The sequence below is a fragment of the Ochotona princeps genome, chromosome 27 (assembly GCF_030435755.1).
Source record: "Ochotona princeps isolate mOchPri1 chromosome 27, mOchPri1.hap1, whole genome shotgun sequence".
Classification (NCBI taxonomy): Eukaryota; Metazoa; Chordata; class Mammalia; order Lagomorpha; family Ochotonidae; genus Ochotona; species Ochotona princeps.
In genome coordinates this window covers 22,752,041-22,770,996 of record NC_080858.1, presented here as the reverse complement: position 1 = coordinate 22,770,996, position 18,956 = coordinate 22,752,041, and the positions used below count along the sequence as shown (strand labels likewise).

The 18,956-nt window shown below is 48.4% G+C and overlaps 1 protein-coding gene across 1 annotated transcript; it reads left to right on the top strand.

Annotated features, from left to right (window-relative positions):
- Positions 1-3,864: 3,864 nt before the first annotated feature.
- AICDA (activation induced cytidine deaminase) lies at positions 3,865-13,116 on the top strand. Its single transcript, XM_004596472.3, has 5 exons — positions 3,865-4,052; positions 9,055-9,202; positions 11,612-11,882; positions 12,163-12,278; positions 13,022-13,116. Exons 1-5 carry the CDS (start codon positions 4,027-4,029, stop codon positions 13,073-13,075), a joined length of 615 nt encoding a protein of 204 aa, XP_004596529.2. The 5' UTR covers positions 3,865-4,026; the 3' UTR covers positions 13,076-13,116.
- The last annotated feature ends 5,840 nt before the right edge of the window (positions 13,117-18,956 follow it).

Here is an 18,956-nt window from a genome sequence, read left to right as displayed (position 1 = left end):
AAGTGACACTTTCGTGCTACAGTCCCCCCAGGAATTGAAAAATGCTTTGGTCACTCTGAGAATCCTCTCTGGCCTTTAGAAAAAGAAAGTAGAGAGGGAGGGTGGTTTCCTAAGAAGTGAAGTCTTTTCTGTACAGTCATGGCTCAGCATAAAGATCCTCCCGGTTGTTCCTCCAAAAGCTTACATAAGATTGAAGTGACATCTCCATTTTATCTGTCCTCCTTACTTTGCCGTGAGCCATCACTCAAACCAGCCAAACTTCTCCTTTTTGTGAAAACAAAGCAGATCCTTACTGCTCTGCTCTGGCTCGTGCTGTGTCTATCACCTGGGAGGAGGATGAGAAATCCCACCAGGCAGATGTGGTGCGTGACAGCACCAGGCTTCCCCATTCACATGCAGGAGCTGAAAAAATCCTGTGATTTTCACCCGGGTGGCAGTTCTGAGTGGTGTGGGGTTCCCAATAAAACCTCACCAGAAGCCACACCAGACCTGACTTCTGTGTGTGACAGCCAGTATGGGGTCTGGCTCAGTCTGTCACCCACCTCAGCCTCGACCCGCAATGGTGGAATCTATGTTTCACCTTTAAAATGTATGCAGTGCGGGGCCGGTGTTGGGCACAACGGCACCTGCACCTCATCCAAGTGCCTGGGTTTGAGTCCTGGCTCCACTTCTAAGTCCAGCTTCTTGTCAGTGTGGCCCTTGGGAGGCAACAGATGATACAGCTCAAGTGCTTGAGCCTGTGCTACCCACGCGGGGAATGCTGGCTTTCTCCTGGCTCGACTCTGTTATGGACATTTACTAATGAACCAGCAGACGAGCGATTTCTCACTGGACTCTTACGGATCTATATAAGCTGGAGGGAATTTTACTAATACTGTATATGCACTGAAAAGCAAGCGTTTCAAGACAGAGAGAGCTCTTACAACAAAGAAACAAACAAAATGCATAATGAATATGCTGTGTTTAGGATTTGCCAGCCCCACCTCAAATATAGTTTATGAAATGGAAAGAAATCAATATGTACAAATGATTCTTTTTTGAACATTTTATATTTAAAATTTACTTATTTTAATTGACAAAGTTAAGAAGGAAAGGCAGGGAGGCAGGTCTTCTAACTGCCTTCTCACTCCTCAGATGGCCACAACAGCCTCAGCTGTGCTGACCTGAAGTCAAGGGTCAGAAGCTTCTTCTGGGTCCCCCACATGGGTGCAGGGACCCAAGGATGTGAGCTGTCTTCTGCTGCTTCCTAGGCACAAGCAGAGAACTGGATCAAAAATGGAGCAGCTGGCACGTGAACTGGGTCCTCTATGGGATGCCAGTGCCAAAGGTTGAAGCTTAACCTACTATGCCATTGTGCCATGCCCTGATTCTAAAAAAGAAAAGAAAAAGAAGAGAAAGAAAGAAATGAAGAAGAAAGAGAGAGAGGAAAAGATTTATTTATTTTTTGAAAAGAAGAGTTACAGGAAAAAGAAAGAAAAGCTTCTATCTGCTGATTCACTCCCCAAGTGGCCAGGACTGGGCCAGGCTGAGCTTGGGAGTGGGAAGCTTCTTCCAGATCTCCCACGTGGGTGGCAGGACCATCTTCCTCTGCTTGTCCAGGGAGTCGGATTAGAAAAAGAGTTGCTGGGCCTTGTAGGATACTGGCTTCGCAGGTAGTAGCTGAATTCACTGTGGCATAATGGCAGACCCAGTCCATATTTTATCTTATGTAAGAGATAAAATTTTTGTTACATAACCCATTTACTGAGTATGCCTGACATACACAGATTAACTCAACTAAAAATAATAGAGTTGTGAGTCCAACTGGCTAAATCCTCATTTTGCATCTGCTGGGATCTCTAATGAGCACTGGATTGTGTCCCGGCTGCTCCACTTCCCATCCAGCTCCCTGCTTGTGGCCTGGGAAAGCAGTCGAGGACGGCCCAAAGCCTTGGGACCCTGCACCTGCATGGGAGACCAAGAAGCTGCTCCTGGCTCCCGACTTTGGATCAGCTCAGCTCTGACTGTTGTGGCCACTCAGGGAATAAACCAGAGGATGGAAGATCTTTCTCTCTCTTTTTACTCTGCAAATCTGACTTTCCAATAAAAATAAAGAAATCTGAAAAAAAAAATATTTTCAAAAGAGACTAACCCATAATGAGATGCAGGAAAAGAACATTCTAGATAAAAGGACCAGTATGTGGAGTTTGTGTGAGTGAGAGCAGTGAAGCCAGCGAGGCAGCACAGAGGCAGGTGACGGAGAGTCTGAGGAACCATTACGAGGATGTTGGCTTCTATGGAGGGACTTGGAAGACGCAGAGAGCTTTGGCAAAGTACTGATAGGTTCCAAACCCCATCAGAAGGATTTCTCTCACTGCTGTGTGGAGAATAGGTTGTAATTGCAGAGGGAGGCAGGAAGGGCAGTTGGGAGGCAAAATGCAATAATACAAGGTTGCTTGGTCTGTGGTGGTTATATTCTAAGCAGGATCAACAAGATTTGGTAAAGAAATAAAGATGGAATTTGAGAGAGCAAGAGCCAACAGATGAGGGAGAGAGAGCCATTGAGGGTGAATTCCAGGGTTTAGCCGGAGCAATGGGAAGAAGGATATTGCCATTTTCCAAGACAAGGAAGGTGGCACAAGGAACTGAAAAGAGGACTCACTGTCAGACATCTCTCCGATGCCTAAACATCCATTTAGGGATGCCGAGAAGGAAGCTGGCCTCTGTGGAGTCCCTGGAGAGGACAAAGCTAGTGGTGTTTCGGGAACCATGGGCATACAGGTAGTTCCAGACCTGTGAGGCAGAGAAACTGTGGTAACTCCAGCTTCTCTGCCCACCACTGTATCCTGGTTCTTCTTTCGCATCGTAGGTGTCAAGTGTCTCCTGTCTGAATAAATAGAACGCGGACTGAGGCAGGCGTCAGAAACACGCATAGGAACCAAGAGCTCATATTTGAAAACACCAACCCGGGTCCCAAGTTCATCACAGTCATTTAGACCCCGATTCCATTTGGTGAAATAAACATTGTTATAGTTTTGGGTGATGCTACTGCTTGTGAATCCAATTGTTTTTTTAAAAATTATTTGCTATTTATTTGATTGGTGAATACACAGGATTTTTCCATCCACCGTCTCACTGCCCCAGGTGCCCACAGTGTTCAGGGCTGAGCCAAGCTGAAGCCAGAATCCAGAGCTTCATCTAGGTCTTCCACACAGGGGCCAGAGGTCCTAGTACTTGGGCCGTCTTCCTCTGCTCTCCCAACCATATTAGTAGAGAGCTGGATTGAAAGTGGGGTGGCTGGGACATGAACTGGAGCCCGTATGGGACACCGGCATTACGGGAAGTGGCTTTAGCCGCTATGCCACAAGGCCAGCCTCGGGATGTGTGTGTCTTAACCACTGTTCAACCAAATGACCACTCTCCCCAAGCCCTCAAAGACTTTGTTTTTGCAGAAAAGACAGCTCATGCAAATGTTACTTGTTGGTACAAACATACAGCATTCTTGCAATACAATTTAAAAGGAGGGGAAAAATCAGTGGATTGGGAGGCAATTTTTCTGTGTGCTAAATCCGACATAACTTAGCTCACTCGCTGAGCTACAAAGCAGGATCAGTTAGTGTCTGCATTGTGGTCTAGAGATAGTGCCTAATGAAGGGGAGAAAGGACTGGAGTGCCATGCTGTATGAATATCACTATGTAGTAAAAGTCAGACATGTCTCTGTTTTCATGATTACCATTGGAGAAGAGCCTACTGCTCCTGCCTGGGTGTGGTTCCCTGTGGATCACAGCCTGGATCTTCAGAGCTACAACCCTGAAAGAAGCTAGACATCCAGCACCCCTGCCCATGACAGCCGCACCCACCTTCACTGGACCCAATCAGGGAGGAAGGCTGTTGGGGTCCCTGATGGTGACGATGCTGTTGGGGGAGGAGCCCAGAAGGGCAAGTTCAAATTTGAATGTCAGGGACCAGTGCACTGTCAGACCAAGGCAACAGCACAGTGCGGCTTGAGGCAAGATTGCCTTGTTCTAGAAAACTCCCAAGCAGCGATGGCAGCCATGGAGGAGCCCTTCAGGTACTGGGACAGCATCTTCGTGGGTGGCTGCACTGTTTTGTCTCTGCAGATCTGAGTCCAGGATGGGTGGCTGCCCCTCTCTCCTGTCACTGTCTACTCACAGCATCTGCTGGATCTGTGGCCAAATTTGTTTTTCTCTGGATCTGAGTCTTTATGTCTCCTATATAGATTTCTTGTGTTCTCAGCCTAATTCTGTTCCGTGCCTTGCTGGTAACAAAGTCATCATGCACAATGTACTGACTTGCCCTGAAATTGCTGGTGCAATCAGACTCAGTTTATGGTCACCAGGTGACCAGAACTAAGCTTTAGGGACTCAAACCAGGAGATGGTCATTGCAATAACAGATTAAAATCAGGAGTGGTAATTTTCATCATGATTTTGTAAATATTTTCAGTCATAACACCACTTGTAGCCAAAACTTTCCTAGGAGAGGCATTGCAACAATCTAGCCATAGCATGGAGATGTGTACTTTTTAAAAGAACATAAGAATTTTTAAATTATGTGCTTGAAAGTCATTAGCATTAAGGGCCCGGCGGCATGGCCTAGCGGCTAAAGTCCTCGCCTTGAACGCCCCGGGATCCCATATGGGCACCGGTTCTAATCCCGGCAGCTCTACTTCCCATCCAGCTCCCTGCTTGTGGCCTGGGAAAGCAGTGGAGGACGGCCCAATGCATTGGGACCCTGCACCCGCGTGGGAGACCTGGAAGAGGTTCCTGGTTCCCGGCTTCGGATCGGCGCGCACCGGCCCGTTGCGGCTCACTTTGGGAGTGAATCATTGGACGGAAGATCTTCCTCTCTGTCTCTCCTCCTCTGTGTATATCTGGCTGTAATAAAATGAATACATCTTTAAAAAAAAAAAAAAAAGAAAGTCATTAGCACTATGTTGATTATAAAGCGAAAATTTCATTCAAGTAAGTTGCTTAATGGGACAGATCTATGTTAGGAAGTTAGTGGCATTTTTTTTCTGTATAATCAATCTTTTCACTTGTTCAGATATGACTTAGTCACTTCCTAAATGGGGACACTGTACAGTATTCAAATCATTTTCAAGTGCTGTTTGTGGCCCCTCATTATCATAGACCGTACTCGATGGCTACTTGCATGATTGTTATTAACATGCGACAAACATGTACTTTTACAAAGAATTTAGAGTACAGAGTGAAGATTTTTCAGAGCAGATTAAATACTCTTAAGAAAATTCTTCTTGGAAACAGAAAGTTGTTCAATGTCTCCTTAGCTGACAGTGAGATCTTAAAAAACTAATTCCAGGCAATTTTTCATAAATGTACATTTTCCCACAAACTTTTTGGAGACCGCGTCCTGTGCAAAAATTAAAACAATATATATGTTGCATGAAAGTCAACTTAACTATTAACTTCATTTTCAATGAACTTCCTGAAATACCCCGGTTTTGGACCCAGAGAGGGGTCCCATGGAAACAGCTCCGCACGACAGCCTGTGGCTGAAATTCAGAGAAAGAGCAGCTGGTAGGGATGCAATACAACGGGAGGAAAAGGCCATTCGGGGTTGAGGCAGGCGGCCCAGCAGAGCTCCTGAGCTGGGAGGGCACAGGAGATGGCCCTGATAGGTTTATTTTTAACCCAACACTTCTGCGTGGTGATGCTTGGGGACGCAACCAAGGTTCTGCCTCGGGAGGCACAGCTGTCCAGCGCAGCTGTCAACACGCAGGCCAGAAAAGCCTGCCCCGGCAGGGCTCTTCCTCCACACAGAGGAAGGTACAGCCAGATCAGGGTGTCGGTGCTTCAAAAAAAGTTCATGGAAAATGGGATTAAGAGACAAATTTACTTCCTGTAAGATGTTTTTGGTATCCGGTTCCAGTTTCATTCATTACAGGCATGCATGAACTAGTTAAAGACTGCTCAACTGCATGGATTTTAAAGTATTTTTTTGCACCAAAGTAGACTTATCCCATGCTAATTTCCATGAACTTTTTGAAATATTCTGCTATAGGCTATGCGCTATTACAGTGGCTGTTACATTGGCTACGTAACAAATCATTACCAATTATAAATAAAATCAATAATTCCTGGGAATTGCTAAGTAGCTATTTGAGATTCCTGTCCGTTATACATTTTAGTTTTAAAAGTAACATGGTTGACTAATTCCCCTATCGTCCCGATATAGCTAACATGTATACAGTGACAAATCTAATTCTTGGCCTCAAAGCGCTTTTCACGTATGCAGAGGGAGACGCAGAAACAGCTGGAATGCACTGTCATCCTAACTAAGGCACTTGATGAGGCTGATCATTTTTTAGCTAACTTATTTATCTTTAGATTTTTAGAAAACATGTATTTATCTGAAAGGCAGAGTGACCGAGAGACCAAGACAACTTCCCAGCTGCTGGTTCACTCCGCAAATGGCTGTGACAGCCAGGGAAGCCAGGAGGGGTACAGGGGGGCCCAGGAAGGAGGACCTCCCCTGCTCCCTCGTGGCTGGCCATGGCTGAGCATTGAAGCCATCCTCTGCTGCCTTCCCAAGGGGTGCTGGCGAAGATGAGGACTGGAAGGAGGCCAAAAGCCTTAGTAGCTGCAATGCCCCGATACGGAATGCCAGCACAGCGAGTGGCAGCTTCATCCACTGCACTGCGTTGCTGCCCACCATAGTTAACAGATTTTATTTTTACTATTATTTTTTTTAATTGGAAAGTCAGATCTACATACAGGAGGAGAGACACAGAGAGAAAGATCTTCCATTCGCTGATTCACATCCCAAGTGGCCTCAAGTGAGCCGATCTGAAGCCAGGAGCCAGAAGCCTCTTCTGGGTCTCCCACGCGGGTGCAGGGTCCCAAGCAAGGATTTGGACCATCCTCCTCTGCTTTCCCAGGTGACAAGCAGGGAGCTGAATGGGAAGTGGAGCCACCGGAATTAGAACTGGAGCCCATATGGGATTCCGGCATGTTTAAGGCGAGGACTTTAGCCACTAGGCTACCACGCTAGGTCCCACAATGGTTAACTTTTAAGATTTATTTTGAATTTTTGTAAGTCAGAGTTACGGAGAAAGAGAGGGAGACACCCATATGGGGGGGCGTGGAGCGGTGTGAGGAAGAGATCTTCATTTCACTGGTTTTTTTTTTTTAAATCAAAATCAGCCCATCCTCTAATTTCATAGTACCTTTTGTTCACGATAGCCCCAAAGTGAACCTGTCCAGATGTCCACAGCGGGTGAGTCCAGCACGCTGTGGAGCGGCGGCAGAGCGCACCGGCAGGAGGAAGGACTGGGCTGCAGAGACCTGGCTGAGTTTCTGTTCTTGCCAAATCCATGAGGTCTGACAGGAGGAGGAGACCTTGTGGGATGTCTGTCGCATTCTAGAACAGGAAAAGTCACTTTGCAGAGAGCCGATCAACGATCCTAGGCAGAGGGGGCAGCACTAGAGGCCCTGGGTGGTGAAGTGGGGCGAGTGGGGGGCGGGGATGAGTGCCCTGTGAGTGCCCTGCACCGGGCTGGCCAGAACGTTGCAGGATGTTTGTGTATGCCAGCATTCATGCAATCGCATGTTCTAAATCAATGAAGTTTGCCGTATGCAAATTAAACCTTAATATTTTAAAAAGAGAGAGAAGAAGAGAGAGAAGGCGAAAAAGGTTTCAATTCTCCTGCTAGCAAACGGTATTCAAATTCTTGCCGAGGCCTTTACTATCCAAGTCCTCTGAATTTCTGATTACGACCACTAGGTGGCGGCACTGCCGCCACAAATTGGAAAAAACAATATTTCTGGAAAGGACGAGGGTTAACCTCCAGATCCCACTTCAGCTTGAAGACACACTGCACAGTTTGTGTTACTGTGTTCACAGCTATAACCGCAAATCTTAATTTCTGGAAAGATGTCTGGGTTATCTGAGAGTATTCCCAAGCATTCAATTCAATTTAAAAGATATGAATGACACCACTAAGATCTTGAAAACAAAAAGACGCAATCAGTTCTGCTTGCAAAACATATGTCAAGATATTGATAGCACTGAGCTTGGCATGGGGCGCAGTCCACGTTTACACACGAAGTCAGCATAATCCAATGCATGCAACAGGTATGCAAAAAACTAGAGAAAACATAGTTTTTAAAATACTTAGTTATTTATTTACTGAAAAGTGTGACAGAGCGGGAGAGACAGACCCATAACCATCTGCTGGTTCACTCCTGCATCAGGCTGAAGCCAGGGGCTCCATCCAGCTCCTCCAGCGGGGCGGCTGGGGTGCAAGTCCTTGGGCCGATTCCACCGCATTTCCAGAAACAACAGCAGAGGCTGGATCAAAAGCCAAGAAACCAGGACCTGAACCAGTATTCTAATACGGGGTTCAAGTGATCCAACAGGCAGCTGAACGGCTACGCCAAATGCCAGTCTCAACAAAAAGATTAGTTCAAACTTTGAAATCAAAACTTTGCGTTTTTCTGTGGCCTTCACATTTGACAATAACGACACATGAAAAGAATATTTATAAAATTCTGTTTTCTGCCCCCCCCCCCCCCCCAAACACAGAGAATCTAACTGGGACATCAGAGATGCCAGCCATTGACAAACAGGAAAGTGGTTGTTGCTAGTGCAAGAGTGCCACCCAGAGCGGGCCAGAGCTGTGGTGTAGCACATTAAGACACTGCTGCAGTGCCGTTATCCCATGGGCGCACCATTCATGTCCCAGCCGCTCCCCTTACAGTCCAGTTTCCTGAAAACGGCCTGGAAAAGCAGCAGAGGGTGGCCCCTGCACTCACAACGTGGAATGTGTTTGTCATTCCAAGTCTTCAGCATTTAGAAGACGGGGGAGGGAGGTGTTCTTCCTGGATATCCCCCAGCGTTGGTCTTAAATACAAGCAGGAGAAATGCGTGGCAGGTTTCAGGTTCAGAAGGTCTCAGGCATCCAGCAAAGCAGCAAAGGTATCAAGAACATGTTCTCCCGTGTAACTGAAGCTGGAGTAACTGAAGGAGAGTCAGGAAGGACTAGAGAATGGCCGGCTGGCCCATCTTTGTTGTCTCTCCTCTTGCCCGCAGCCTCTGGATGAAGCAGAAGAAGTTTCTTTACCACTTCAAAAACGTCCGCTGGGCTAAGGGACGGCACGAGACCTACCTGTGCTACGTGGTCAAACGGCGGGACAGCGCCACGTCCTTTTCGCTGGACTTTGGGCACCTCCGCAACCAGGTAGCTGTGAGCTCTTGCCTCCCACAGTTCAAGGCCAACTCTCCAAATGGCCACAACAGTCAGGACTGGGCCAGGCCGGAGCCAGGAGGCCCAAGCTTCTTCTGAGTTGGCCCCGTGGGTGCTGGGGCCCAGAGACTTGGGTCATCTTTCCCTGCTTTCCAGGCCATGAGCAAGGGCGCTGGATTAGAACTGGAGCAGCTGGGGCTTGAACTGGCAATGTAGGATGCTAACATTGCACGGGCTTAACCACTGTGCTATAACGCTGGCTCCTCAATTTTTTTTAATTGTACTTGTTTCTTCTAAAATCAGAGAGGCCGTGATCCTCTTTCCTCCAGTTCACTTGCCAAATGCTGCGACAGCTGAGGCTGGGTCAGGTTGAAGCTGGGAACGCAGAACTCCAGCTGGGGCGCCCATGAGGGTAGCAGAGTTCCAATCGCTGTGTCATCACCTGCTCCCTCCAAACCCAGGGACACTCAGCTATGGGCCGTGGGTGTCCCAAGGAGCATCTGACCAAGACATCCACCCCCAGGCAAGATTTCAAAAGTGATCATCAAAGTTTGTCTTTAGGATTTTTGAAAATTAACAGAAGAAAAATCTGGGAAAAATTAACCGTGACTTAACTTGGCTTTCCAAATGATTTCTATTCCTGGCTGTCTGATGAACTAACCCAGTCTTTTTTTTTTTTTCTTAAGATTTCTTTGTTTTTATTGGAAAGACAGATTTACATGGAGCTTGAGAGACAGAAAGATCTCTCATCTGCTGGTTTACTCCCCAAGTGCCCTAATAGCCAGCACTGAGCTGATTCAAAGTCAGGAGCCAAGAGCCTCTTCTGGGACTCCCACATGGGTACTAAGATCCCAAAGTTTTTGGGCCGTCCTCCTCTGCTTTCCCAGACCATAAGCAGGGAGCTGGATGGGAACTGAAGCAGCCAGGACATGAACCAGTGCCCATATGGGATCCTGGCGCTTGCAAGGGAAGGATTAGCCAATTAAGCCACTTCACCAGGCCCCAAATGGACTCAAGCTTTCAGCTACCAGAGACAACTGCATTTTTAAAAAATATTTCCTCAAAATCCAGCTAGGTGGACATAAGCATCCCTGTGGCTCTCTCCTCCATCACTGAGGGCTCTAGGACACTCAGAAGGAACCCAGCGAAGAATCCATTTGGGCGACATGTTACCACCTGGCAGTTGCAAAGATATTTTAAAGAGTCCCTGGAAAGGAGATTAAAAGCTTATTTTTCCATAAAACAATTTGTAAACCAGGTAAACAAGGGAATCTTCAAAAAATTATGAAAAATATAGATTTTGGAAAACAGCTATGCATGGATTTTTGCACCCAGATGATCTTCCCTTTTAAATCAGTGCTTTGCGGACGTATTGAAGTGCCCTTGTGTTTTCCTGGGCACCTCATCTGTGTTTGTATCGACTCATTACCCCTGTCATCATGACTTGATTCTCTAATCTCTTCCTTGTTTGGTGAATTGCTGTAGCTATTTATGGAACAGCGTGCTGGAAACCTGAAAGCCTCACCAAGCACATCCATTTATCTCCAGTTCAACGCTCCACCCACCACACCAGCCTGTTTCGCTCACAGGGAAGTGAAACAAACACGAATTGGGCGGCTTCTCTAGGTCTTATGGATAGTGTAGCTAGGAAATGATCCGTTCTTACCCTGGCACTAGTGACTAGAGCCAGACTAGGTGGGTCTGTTTGTTACGTTTCGCTATTGCGGTCCATAGCACAGGCACAGAGCTCCTAACATGAAAAATCATTCCATTCATTGCGTTTCACCCTAGAAGCATCTGTGACTTTTCTTATGCCACCCACCTGCCTGCCTCATCCTAATGTACTTTTTCCCTGACGTCTTCTCAACCCATCCTCCTCAGCAGTCCTACCTCTTCCTAGTGGGTTATAACTGCATCAACACACACCCCAAGCTGTTCCCATTATCCTCAAGAAGCACAAAATGTGGGGGTCATGGTCGTCAAGAGATCGCTGGGCAAGTCCACATCCCATGTGGGAGCACATGTGTTCTAGCCCCAGCTCCACTCCTGTACCCACCTTCCTCCCAGTGCAACTCTGGGAGACGGCACCTGGCGGCTCAGGTGGCTGCGTCCCTTACGCCATCTGGGAGATCCAGACTGAATTCCACGCTCCTCTCCTGGCTCCCCCCGCCCCGCAGGCCCAGGCAGATTCAGAGACTTGGGGAATGAAAAAGAGGATGGGAGGGGTGTGTGTGTGTGTGTGTGTGTGTGTGTGTGCGCGCGCGCCTCTTAACTAAAATCAATGATTTTTTTTTTAAATGTTCTTTCTGTCAGCATCCCAGAAAGACCACCAAGTAGAACCACCATCAGGCTGCCACAGCCCACTCCCCCCAATCTCTGTCTCTTTCTCTCTCTGTCGTCCAGAATGGATGTCACGTGGAAATGGTCTTCCTACGCTTCATCTCCCACTGGGACCTGGACCCCGGCCGGTGCTACCGTGTCACCTGGTTCACCTCCTGGAGCCCCTGCTATGAATGTGCCCGGCATGTGGCTGACTTTCTCCAGGGCAACCCCAACCTCACCCTCAGGATCTTCACCGCCCGCCTCTACTTCTGCGAGGACCGCAAAGCCGAGCCCGAGGGGCTGCGGCGGCTGCATCGCGCAGGGGTCCAGCTGGGCATCATGACCTTCAAAGGTACCCAGGGCGGTGGGCATGGCTGGGGCCTCCACCTCGCAGGGTCGTGGTGAAGTCAGTGTGAGAACGGGGGGGGGGGGGGGGGGGGAGGGCGCTTCGCAGGCAGGGCAGGAAGGAGGGGTGATCACTCCGGGGATCAAATGAGTGGCTAGAAGTCAGGGATGAGATTTGGTAGCTTGGAGACGTGTCCCTGGAAAAATGAGGAAACGGGGCTAGAATTCCTCTTCTCTCCCTACAGTTGGGGACCTGACCTTAACTTATATCCTCTTTCTCTCTCCAGATTATTTTTACTGCTGGAATACTTTTGTGGAGAATCGTGAAAAAACTTTCAAGGGCTGGGAAGGGCTGCATGAAAACTCAGTTCGTCTGTCCAGACAGCTTCGGCGCATTCTGTTGGTGAGCATTTTTCCCAGTCCCCAGGTAGTCTTCCTCCAAGCTGCTTTTCTTTTCTTTTTCTTTCTCTTTTTTTTTGGGTGGGGGGAGGTGGGGGTAGGAGGGAGGCAGAAAGGGTGGGGTGACTCTCACTCATTATCCAATGGAAGCCTAACTGCACTTGGACTTGAATAATTCCGTTGGTTCCCACTTTGGAGCCATCAGCTGGAAGCTCTTTCTCGTTTGTCTCCTCTCTTTATTTTGGTGTCTGTTCCTCTGTCCTTGGATTCTATTTCTTTCCAAGTCTGAATTCTTTCCTGCACATCAGTTCAGATGTCATTCGGGATGCCTGTCTCTTGTAGCAGAGTGACTTGGGTTTAAATCCTGACTCTCCTAACCCCAGCTTCCGGCTGGACGCCTTGGGGGACAGCAGGTGGACAGCTCAATGGTTGGGTGCCTGCCGCCTAGCTGTGCGGGAGACCTGGACAGAGTTCTAAGCTCTTGGCTTGGACCTACCCAGCCCCACCACCATGGGTATTGGGAGAGTGGTCCAGCCAGTGGAAGGTCTCTGTCTGCTCCTTTAAAAAATTGCCTCTCGAGTATATAAAATTTAAAAATTTTAAAGCATTCCCCATCTCTTTTTCTTACTCTCTCCAGTGTTTACTTTGCTTCCAAAAATGTTAGTCAGGCGTTCGTGCAGTTTAGAACCCCACCCCACCAACTCAATATTGAAATCACTCACCCAACTCACCTCTCTTTTCCTGCAGCCCCTTTACGAGGTTGATGACTTACGGGACGCGTTTCGCACCTTGGGCCTCTGATTGCAACCTCCAGGAGTCTACACACAATGGGACCCATCTGCTGGTGCTGGTGCATAAAAGAAAATTCTTGAAGTCCTCTCTTGTTTTTCTATTCCTGCTCTCATTGTCTTCAAGCTTAGGGGAGAAACATATGTATGACTCTAAAAACATGGAGTCTTGAAAACAGAGAAGAAACAGAAGTTTGCTGGGGTAAAAGCTACCATTGCCATTGTAAAGGTGACCGTCTTCCCCTGCTGTGGACAAGAGAAAAGCAAAAGTCTTGGGTTTGGGAGAGTAGACATCATAAAGTGACAATGTCCTATGACTTTGAGGCAGAATGAAAGCAGAAAGCAGCTCCTAACTGGTGTGCTGGGCGGGTCCAGTGCTTTTCTACAAACATCCTCCTTGTTTGAGTCCCTGGACTTGGCAGTGGTGTTAGTTTTGTGTTTGTTTGCTTGTTTGTTTTACTTTTCCTCTGAGATTAGCCTTCAAGTAACCCAAACTCTTCCATCAGGATGTGATGTGACTTAGAGAACCTCCGAATGAGAGAATCTGGGCGACTGAAACCCCAAGCCACCTTTCCCAAACATTAGCATCCAAGTTTGTGCTGTGTGTTTTAAGAGCCTGGTTGGTGCACGTTTTCACATGTGTACGCTAGAGGATTTGGGGGTGGTGGAAGGAGCTGTGTATTCTATGTGGTCACTTGCAGATTATGCTAATCCAGGATCTTCAAATGTTATCTGGGGACTGTGCAGAAGGCAGCCGAATGTGGAGTTGACGCCTTGGACCAAAGCCTCTGAAAACACAAATGTTTTAGAAGTCCCTCTATGAGAAACACCCATGGGCCCAGCATGATGGCTCAGAGGCTAAATCCTTGCCTTGCATGCACTGGGGTCCCATATGGGCACCATTTGTGTCCCAGGTGCTCCACTTCCAATCCAACTCCCTGCCTGCGAAAGCAGTGGAGGATGGTCCAAGACCTCAGGACCATGCAACTACACGGGAGACCCGGAAGAAATTCCTGGCTCCTGGCTTCAGATCAGATCAGCTCCAGCAGTTGTGGCCATTTGGGGAAGTGAACCAGTGGATGGAAGAGGTTTCTCTCTGTGTCTCCTTCTCTCTATAGATCTGCTTTTCCATAAAAATAAATACGTTCTTAAAAAAAGAGAAAGAAACACACCCATAAACTTCACATATCTTAGTTAATGGATGCTTTAAAGGGACTTATTTGAATATTCATAAGAGGAAAGATCTGTTGCCTCTGATGGGGTTTTTAACATTACCCATGCCAACCAGGCCAAGGTTTTCTACCACTTGTGTCTGTGTGGTGCTTCTCCCAAACACACAGCTATTCGTGAGTGTGACCAAAGAGATGAGTACCGCAAGGAAGTCCTGCTTAACCCAGGAAAGCAGAGGGAGCTGAAGTGGGCTTCCTATGCGTCCGTTGCAACAGTCCTTGATGGAAACAAAAATATTCAAGATGGTCATATTCCCCATGCATCTGTTACCTAGCAACCCATTCTATGCAGATGAACAGAAGCCTTGTGCAATTTGTATACAAATTGTATTATTTTCATCTTACTGTGTATACGTTTGTGAAAAGTAACTATTATAAATTGTTATTTCATGTATTCATTCTTACTTTGTATTATGTTATATAATGTCTCATTGTATTTTTATTATCCTAATTTTCTTCCTTGCTATATTGAATGAGCTCTTGGGGTCACATATATTATAACTTTAGATCCTATTAACAGAGTGCAGAATTGTAGTGTAGTCTGACAGTGTAATGGCATTGTTAGGAAGCGCTTGTCTGGGTTTTCAGTAAATTTTATGGCAGCAATTTGGGTTCTAGATCAGTGTTGGGTATTATTGAGTGCAGCATTGGGAGGAGGGCTTGATTGGAGTCTGCTGCTCTGCTTCAGATCCACCTTCTGTTCCCTGACGGATAGGTGATGGCTCAGGTGTTTGAGTCCCTGCTACTGATGTGGGAGACTCAGACTGAGGCCCAGACGGAGTCCCAGGCCCTTGGCTTTGGCCTGGCCTGGTCCTGCCTGTTGCAGGGATTTGGGGAGTAGACCAATAGAAATTCTCTGTCTCCATGTGTCCTGTGTCTCCTTCTGTCTCTCTGCCTTTCAAAAATGAATAAAAACAAAGTATGTTTAAATAATTGATTCTGGCTCATTTTCAATCAATTGGATCCATGCTAAATGACTTAAGCCTTTTAGAGATAAATATCAAATACAATAATTCCAAAAGTGATTTCTAAAAGGTTAAAATGAAAAAGTTGATATGGTAGAAGAAACTTGAGAGTTCAAGAATTAACCCATACACTGATGATCAATTGATTTTTAATGAATGACCCAGGGTCATTGACCCAGGAAAAATTCAAGAGACTTATCAGTATGAGGCTGAACTGACCAAACCGCATCCAGTGGTATGTGTGTTACTTGCTGCAGGTGACAGACCATGCCTGACCCTGAGGCCACCCCAGCTGAGGTTTCTTGGGGGCTCCCTACTAGACTGCTTGACTTCGACCTTAACCACAGGGAAAATCAAAGGATATGTGGTTCAATCTTGGAGTATGTGTGTCATGACTGGGACTCCCCAGCTGCTGATGCCGGCATGTCCAGATGCACACAGGGGACATGGCAGCCAGCTGATCCAGGCCAGCAGGGGACATCGACTGCCTCATCACAAGATGGTGAGCAGAACAGGTTGGACAGTTCTGTTTGCAGCATGTTCCTGAGTCTGTGAATGCACTAAGGTGGACTTTGTCAACCAGTAGACCTTGCAAAGATTTTATTAACCCTTAAAAAATGAAAAAAAAATGCCTTACAGTTATCAAAACCACTTAAGTGACATCCTGGGAACACACTTCCCTACACTGAGGTCTTTAAGCATCATCAAACCCTCTGAGATGTAGGAAAAACAGAATTGAAAGGGCTATTGACCTTGTATTTTGCATGCTATTTAGTTTCTGAAACTATCAGAGTCAGGGATTAGTTCACATTTGTTGCCAGAGCAGGTAAAAGAGAGGTGGGTCTTGATGGGTTCTACTTCCTGGACACCGTGAACCAGGGCCCCTTCGCCTGGGGAAGCTCGCCCACCGTTTTTGCCACGGATAAGAACGTGGCGGCGAACACTCTGTCGCCAAACCGCCAACCCGCCACAAGCCCTACGGTTTGCCAAAGGGGACGCAGAAAGCTGCTCTCCCAAAGAGCCTGCTGCACAAGAACATCATCCAGCTCCTGGATGCAAGGCACACGGCCAAGCCGTGTCCTGAGCTGGCACCTTGTTCAGCCAGACACGATGGGCCGAGTAACAGCACGCAAGCAGGAGGGCGCACGACAACCCGAAGAAGCTGGGCTGCCTGCCGCTGGACTCGCACATGAACAGCAAACTGGCTGACTTGGGGACCAAAGGGGAGGCTGGGAATGGGGTTTTACGAGACTCCAGGGAACTGAGCCCAGGAGGCCTAAGACAGCCTTTAAAAAAAAACGAAAAAACAAACAAAAAAAAAAACAACCTGGAAACGTGACCCTCAAGGAGCTCAACGGCCGCCCTATGGAAGTATTCATGTGCGGTGCCTCAAGAAGCAAGGCTGCAGTGAGGACTTCCGCTGGCTCTCCCAGTATATTGACTGCTGTGTGGACAGTGGAAATAAGAGTTTGACTTCTCTGGAAAAAAAAAAAAGCAACCTGGAGTCCTAGGATGATCTTGTTCACCATGACGGCAGCAAAGTCACCCTTGCGTGGGAGGAGCACGGTCGAGGTGCTGGGCGCTGCCAGCTGGGTGTCCAGTCTGCCCCACCCCGGAGGAACCGCCTGCAGCGCAACCGCAGCGTCAGGGGCCAGGTGCAGAGGCCCTCCGCAAGTGCAGCCCGCGAGGACCTACCGGTGGTTCGGCCCCGGCCAAGAAGAAGTTGAGGAGAACGAGGTCACCTTTGCGTGGGCCATGGGGCTTCCCCAGTACCCAGAAGCTACACAGTCCTCCCTCAGACCTCAGTTTGCTACCAGGCACCTGACCACAAGATGCCAAGTTCTCAAACTCCACTGTGGCCCTGCAGCCAATTTCCTTGCCAGCACCTACAAGCACATCTCCACCTGAGCCTCGGCCTCCCATCCCAGCCTTGCCTTCCTGGGAAGCTTATCCGTACACGCTCATTCTAGGGAGGTCTCGAGTGAGTCCTTCTGGCTGCCCACGCCCTGGCACTTGGACAAAACTCCCCGGAGCCAGCGCCCCACCCAAGACTCTCTATGGTGTGCCCACACGTGAGTCTTTACCTGGTCAACTGCAGGAGAGGAGTCCTACCTAGACCCAGCCCATCCCCAGTCAGTCCCAGTGAGGTCCCCTTCCACCCTCAATGCCAGGAGTGGTGGGGATAGAAGCCGTCGATGACAAGCAAGCCTGAGGAGGCTGGGATCACAGACTTCGCCTCCCTCCGACCCCCGGACACCCTCCATCCCCCTCACCCCCGCGAAAGCCAGTGGCCGGGAAGGCGTCAACAGAAGAATCCTTAAGCTCCTCAGGCCCCCAGCAGCCAGTCCGGCATCAGCTGCCAAAAAGTGCCTCCCCACCACGTCCTACCTGTAGCCTAACTTGGAGCAGGTCGAAAGGAGGGGTCCCCAAGCTGATCTCCACCTTAGGTTTTTCTCTTCTTGAGTCTTTTGCAAATGTTTCTCATGAATAAAAAGCACAGCTGTGAGCATGGATTGGCTCCCAGGTGGTGTTAGGGTCTCTGTGTACACCTTTGCAAAGTTCAGTGGAGTTGACAGCAGGTGGAACACCACAGAAAGACTGCCCCATCGCCACCTGCAGGGGGATTCCAGAAAGGTCGACCTTACTGAGACAGAATAGCGGGAATGGGTCCCAGAGGCTGGGGTGGGAGCACACAGTTTCACAGGCACAGCAGGGCTGGGTTGGTTGGTCCCTGGCACAGCAGGGAGGTCTAATTAGAGTGATGCATACCAGAGCAGAGCTGAGCGTGTCCATACCCAAGGTCCCCCTGCATTGTCAAGGGAGAACAGGGCTGCCCCCGGGAGCCACACATGCTGACATGCTATGCAGGACCAACAAAGTGTAGACCCAAACACCGTGGGTTAGCTGCGGGTGGGAAACAGGTGGGAAGCCCGATGCGAGGCCTGGGTTCGGCAGAGGACCTGAGTAAAGGGTAGATGAGCTAAAAGGCAGGCTGAAGCCCTTGTTCTCCACCCGGGGAAGCTGTGAGGCTGGGCCTTTCCCATGCCCTGTTCGCCTTCCTTGTTGCTGGGGAGAGCAGAGAAGGTTCTTAGAGCGTGATGCTTTCAAATCTGGCAGTAGAATGGGTACTCTGCAGCTGGATCACAGCTCTTCTCACTCTTCTGTATCCTCCCTGAACACAGCTGGAGGATGTGTGTGTTCCCACTAGAGCACATGGTCATGTCATCCTTGGAGTGCCTCATGGGAAAGTGACTTGGGAGAGTTCCCAAGGTCATCCTGACAAGCAAGCGGTTCTCGGTGGTTCTGAAGGGATAAGGCTCTGAGCTGTGGATAGGACAGAAAAAACATGGAATTTACTATTTAGTTGTTCTATATTGCTTCAAATAAATCTTTACAAATTAAAAAAGAAGCCAAAGTTCTTTGAGAATTACTTATTTTGGGAGACAGAGCTGCCAGCAGCTTCCTTCTGCCTTGTGGAGACAGCTGCTGGGGCTGCTCTCTCTTCCACAAGCTCTGGGATCTAGAGACTTGCACTCAAGGCTGTTTTAGCAGACCTGAGATCACGTAGGTGATTTGGTCCCAAGGGCAGATGGGGGAAGGGGAAGGAAAGGCCCCATGCCAGTGTGGAGAGGGAATACAGGATGTATGGGAGGGAGGACCACTTGAGGGAGCAGGTTACAGGTGAGAAATGATCTCTGGG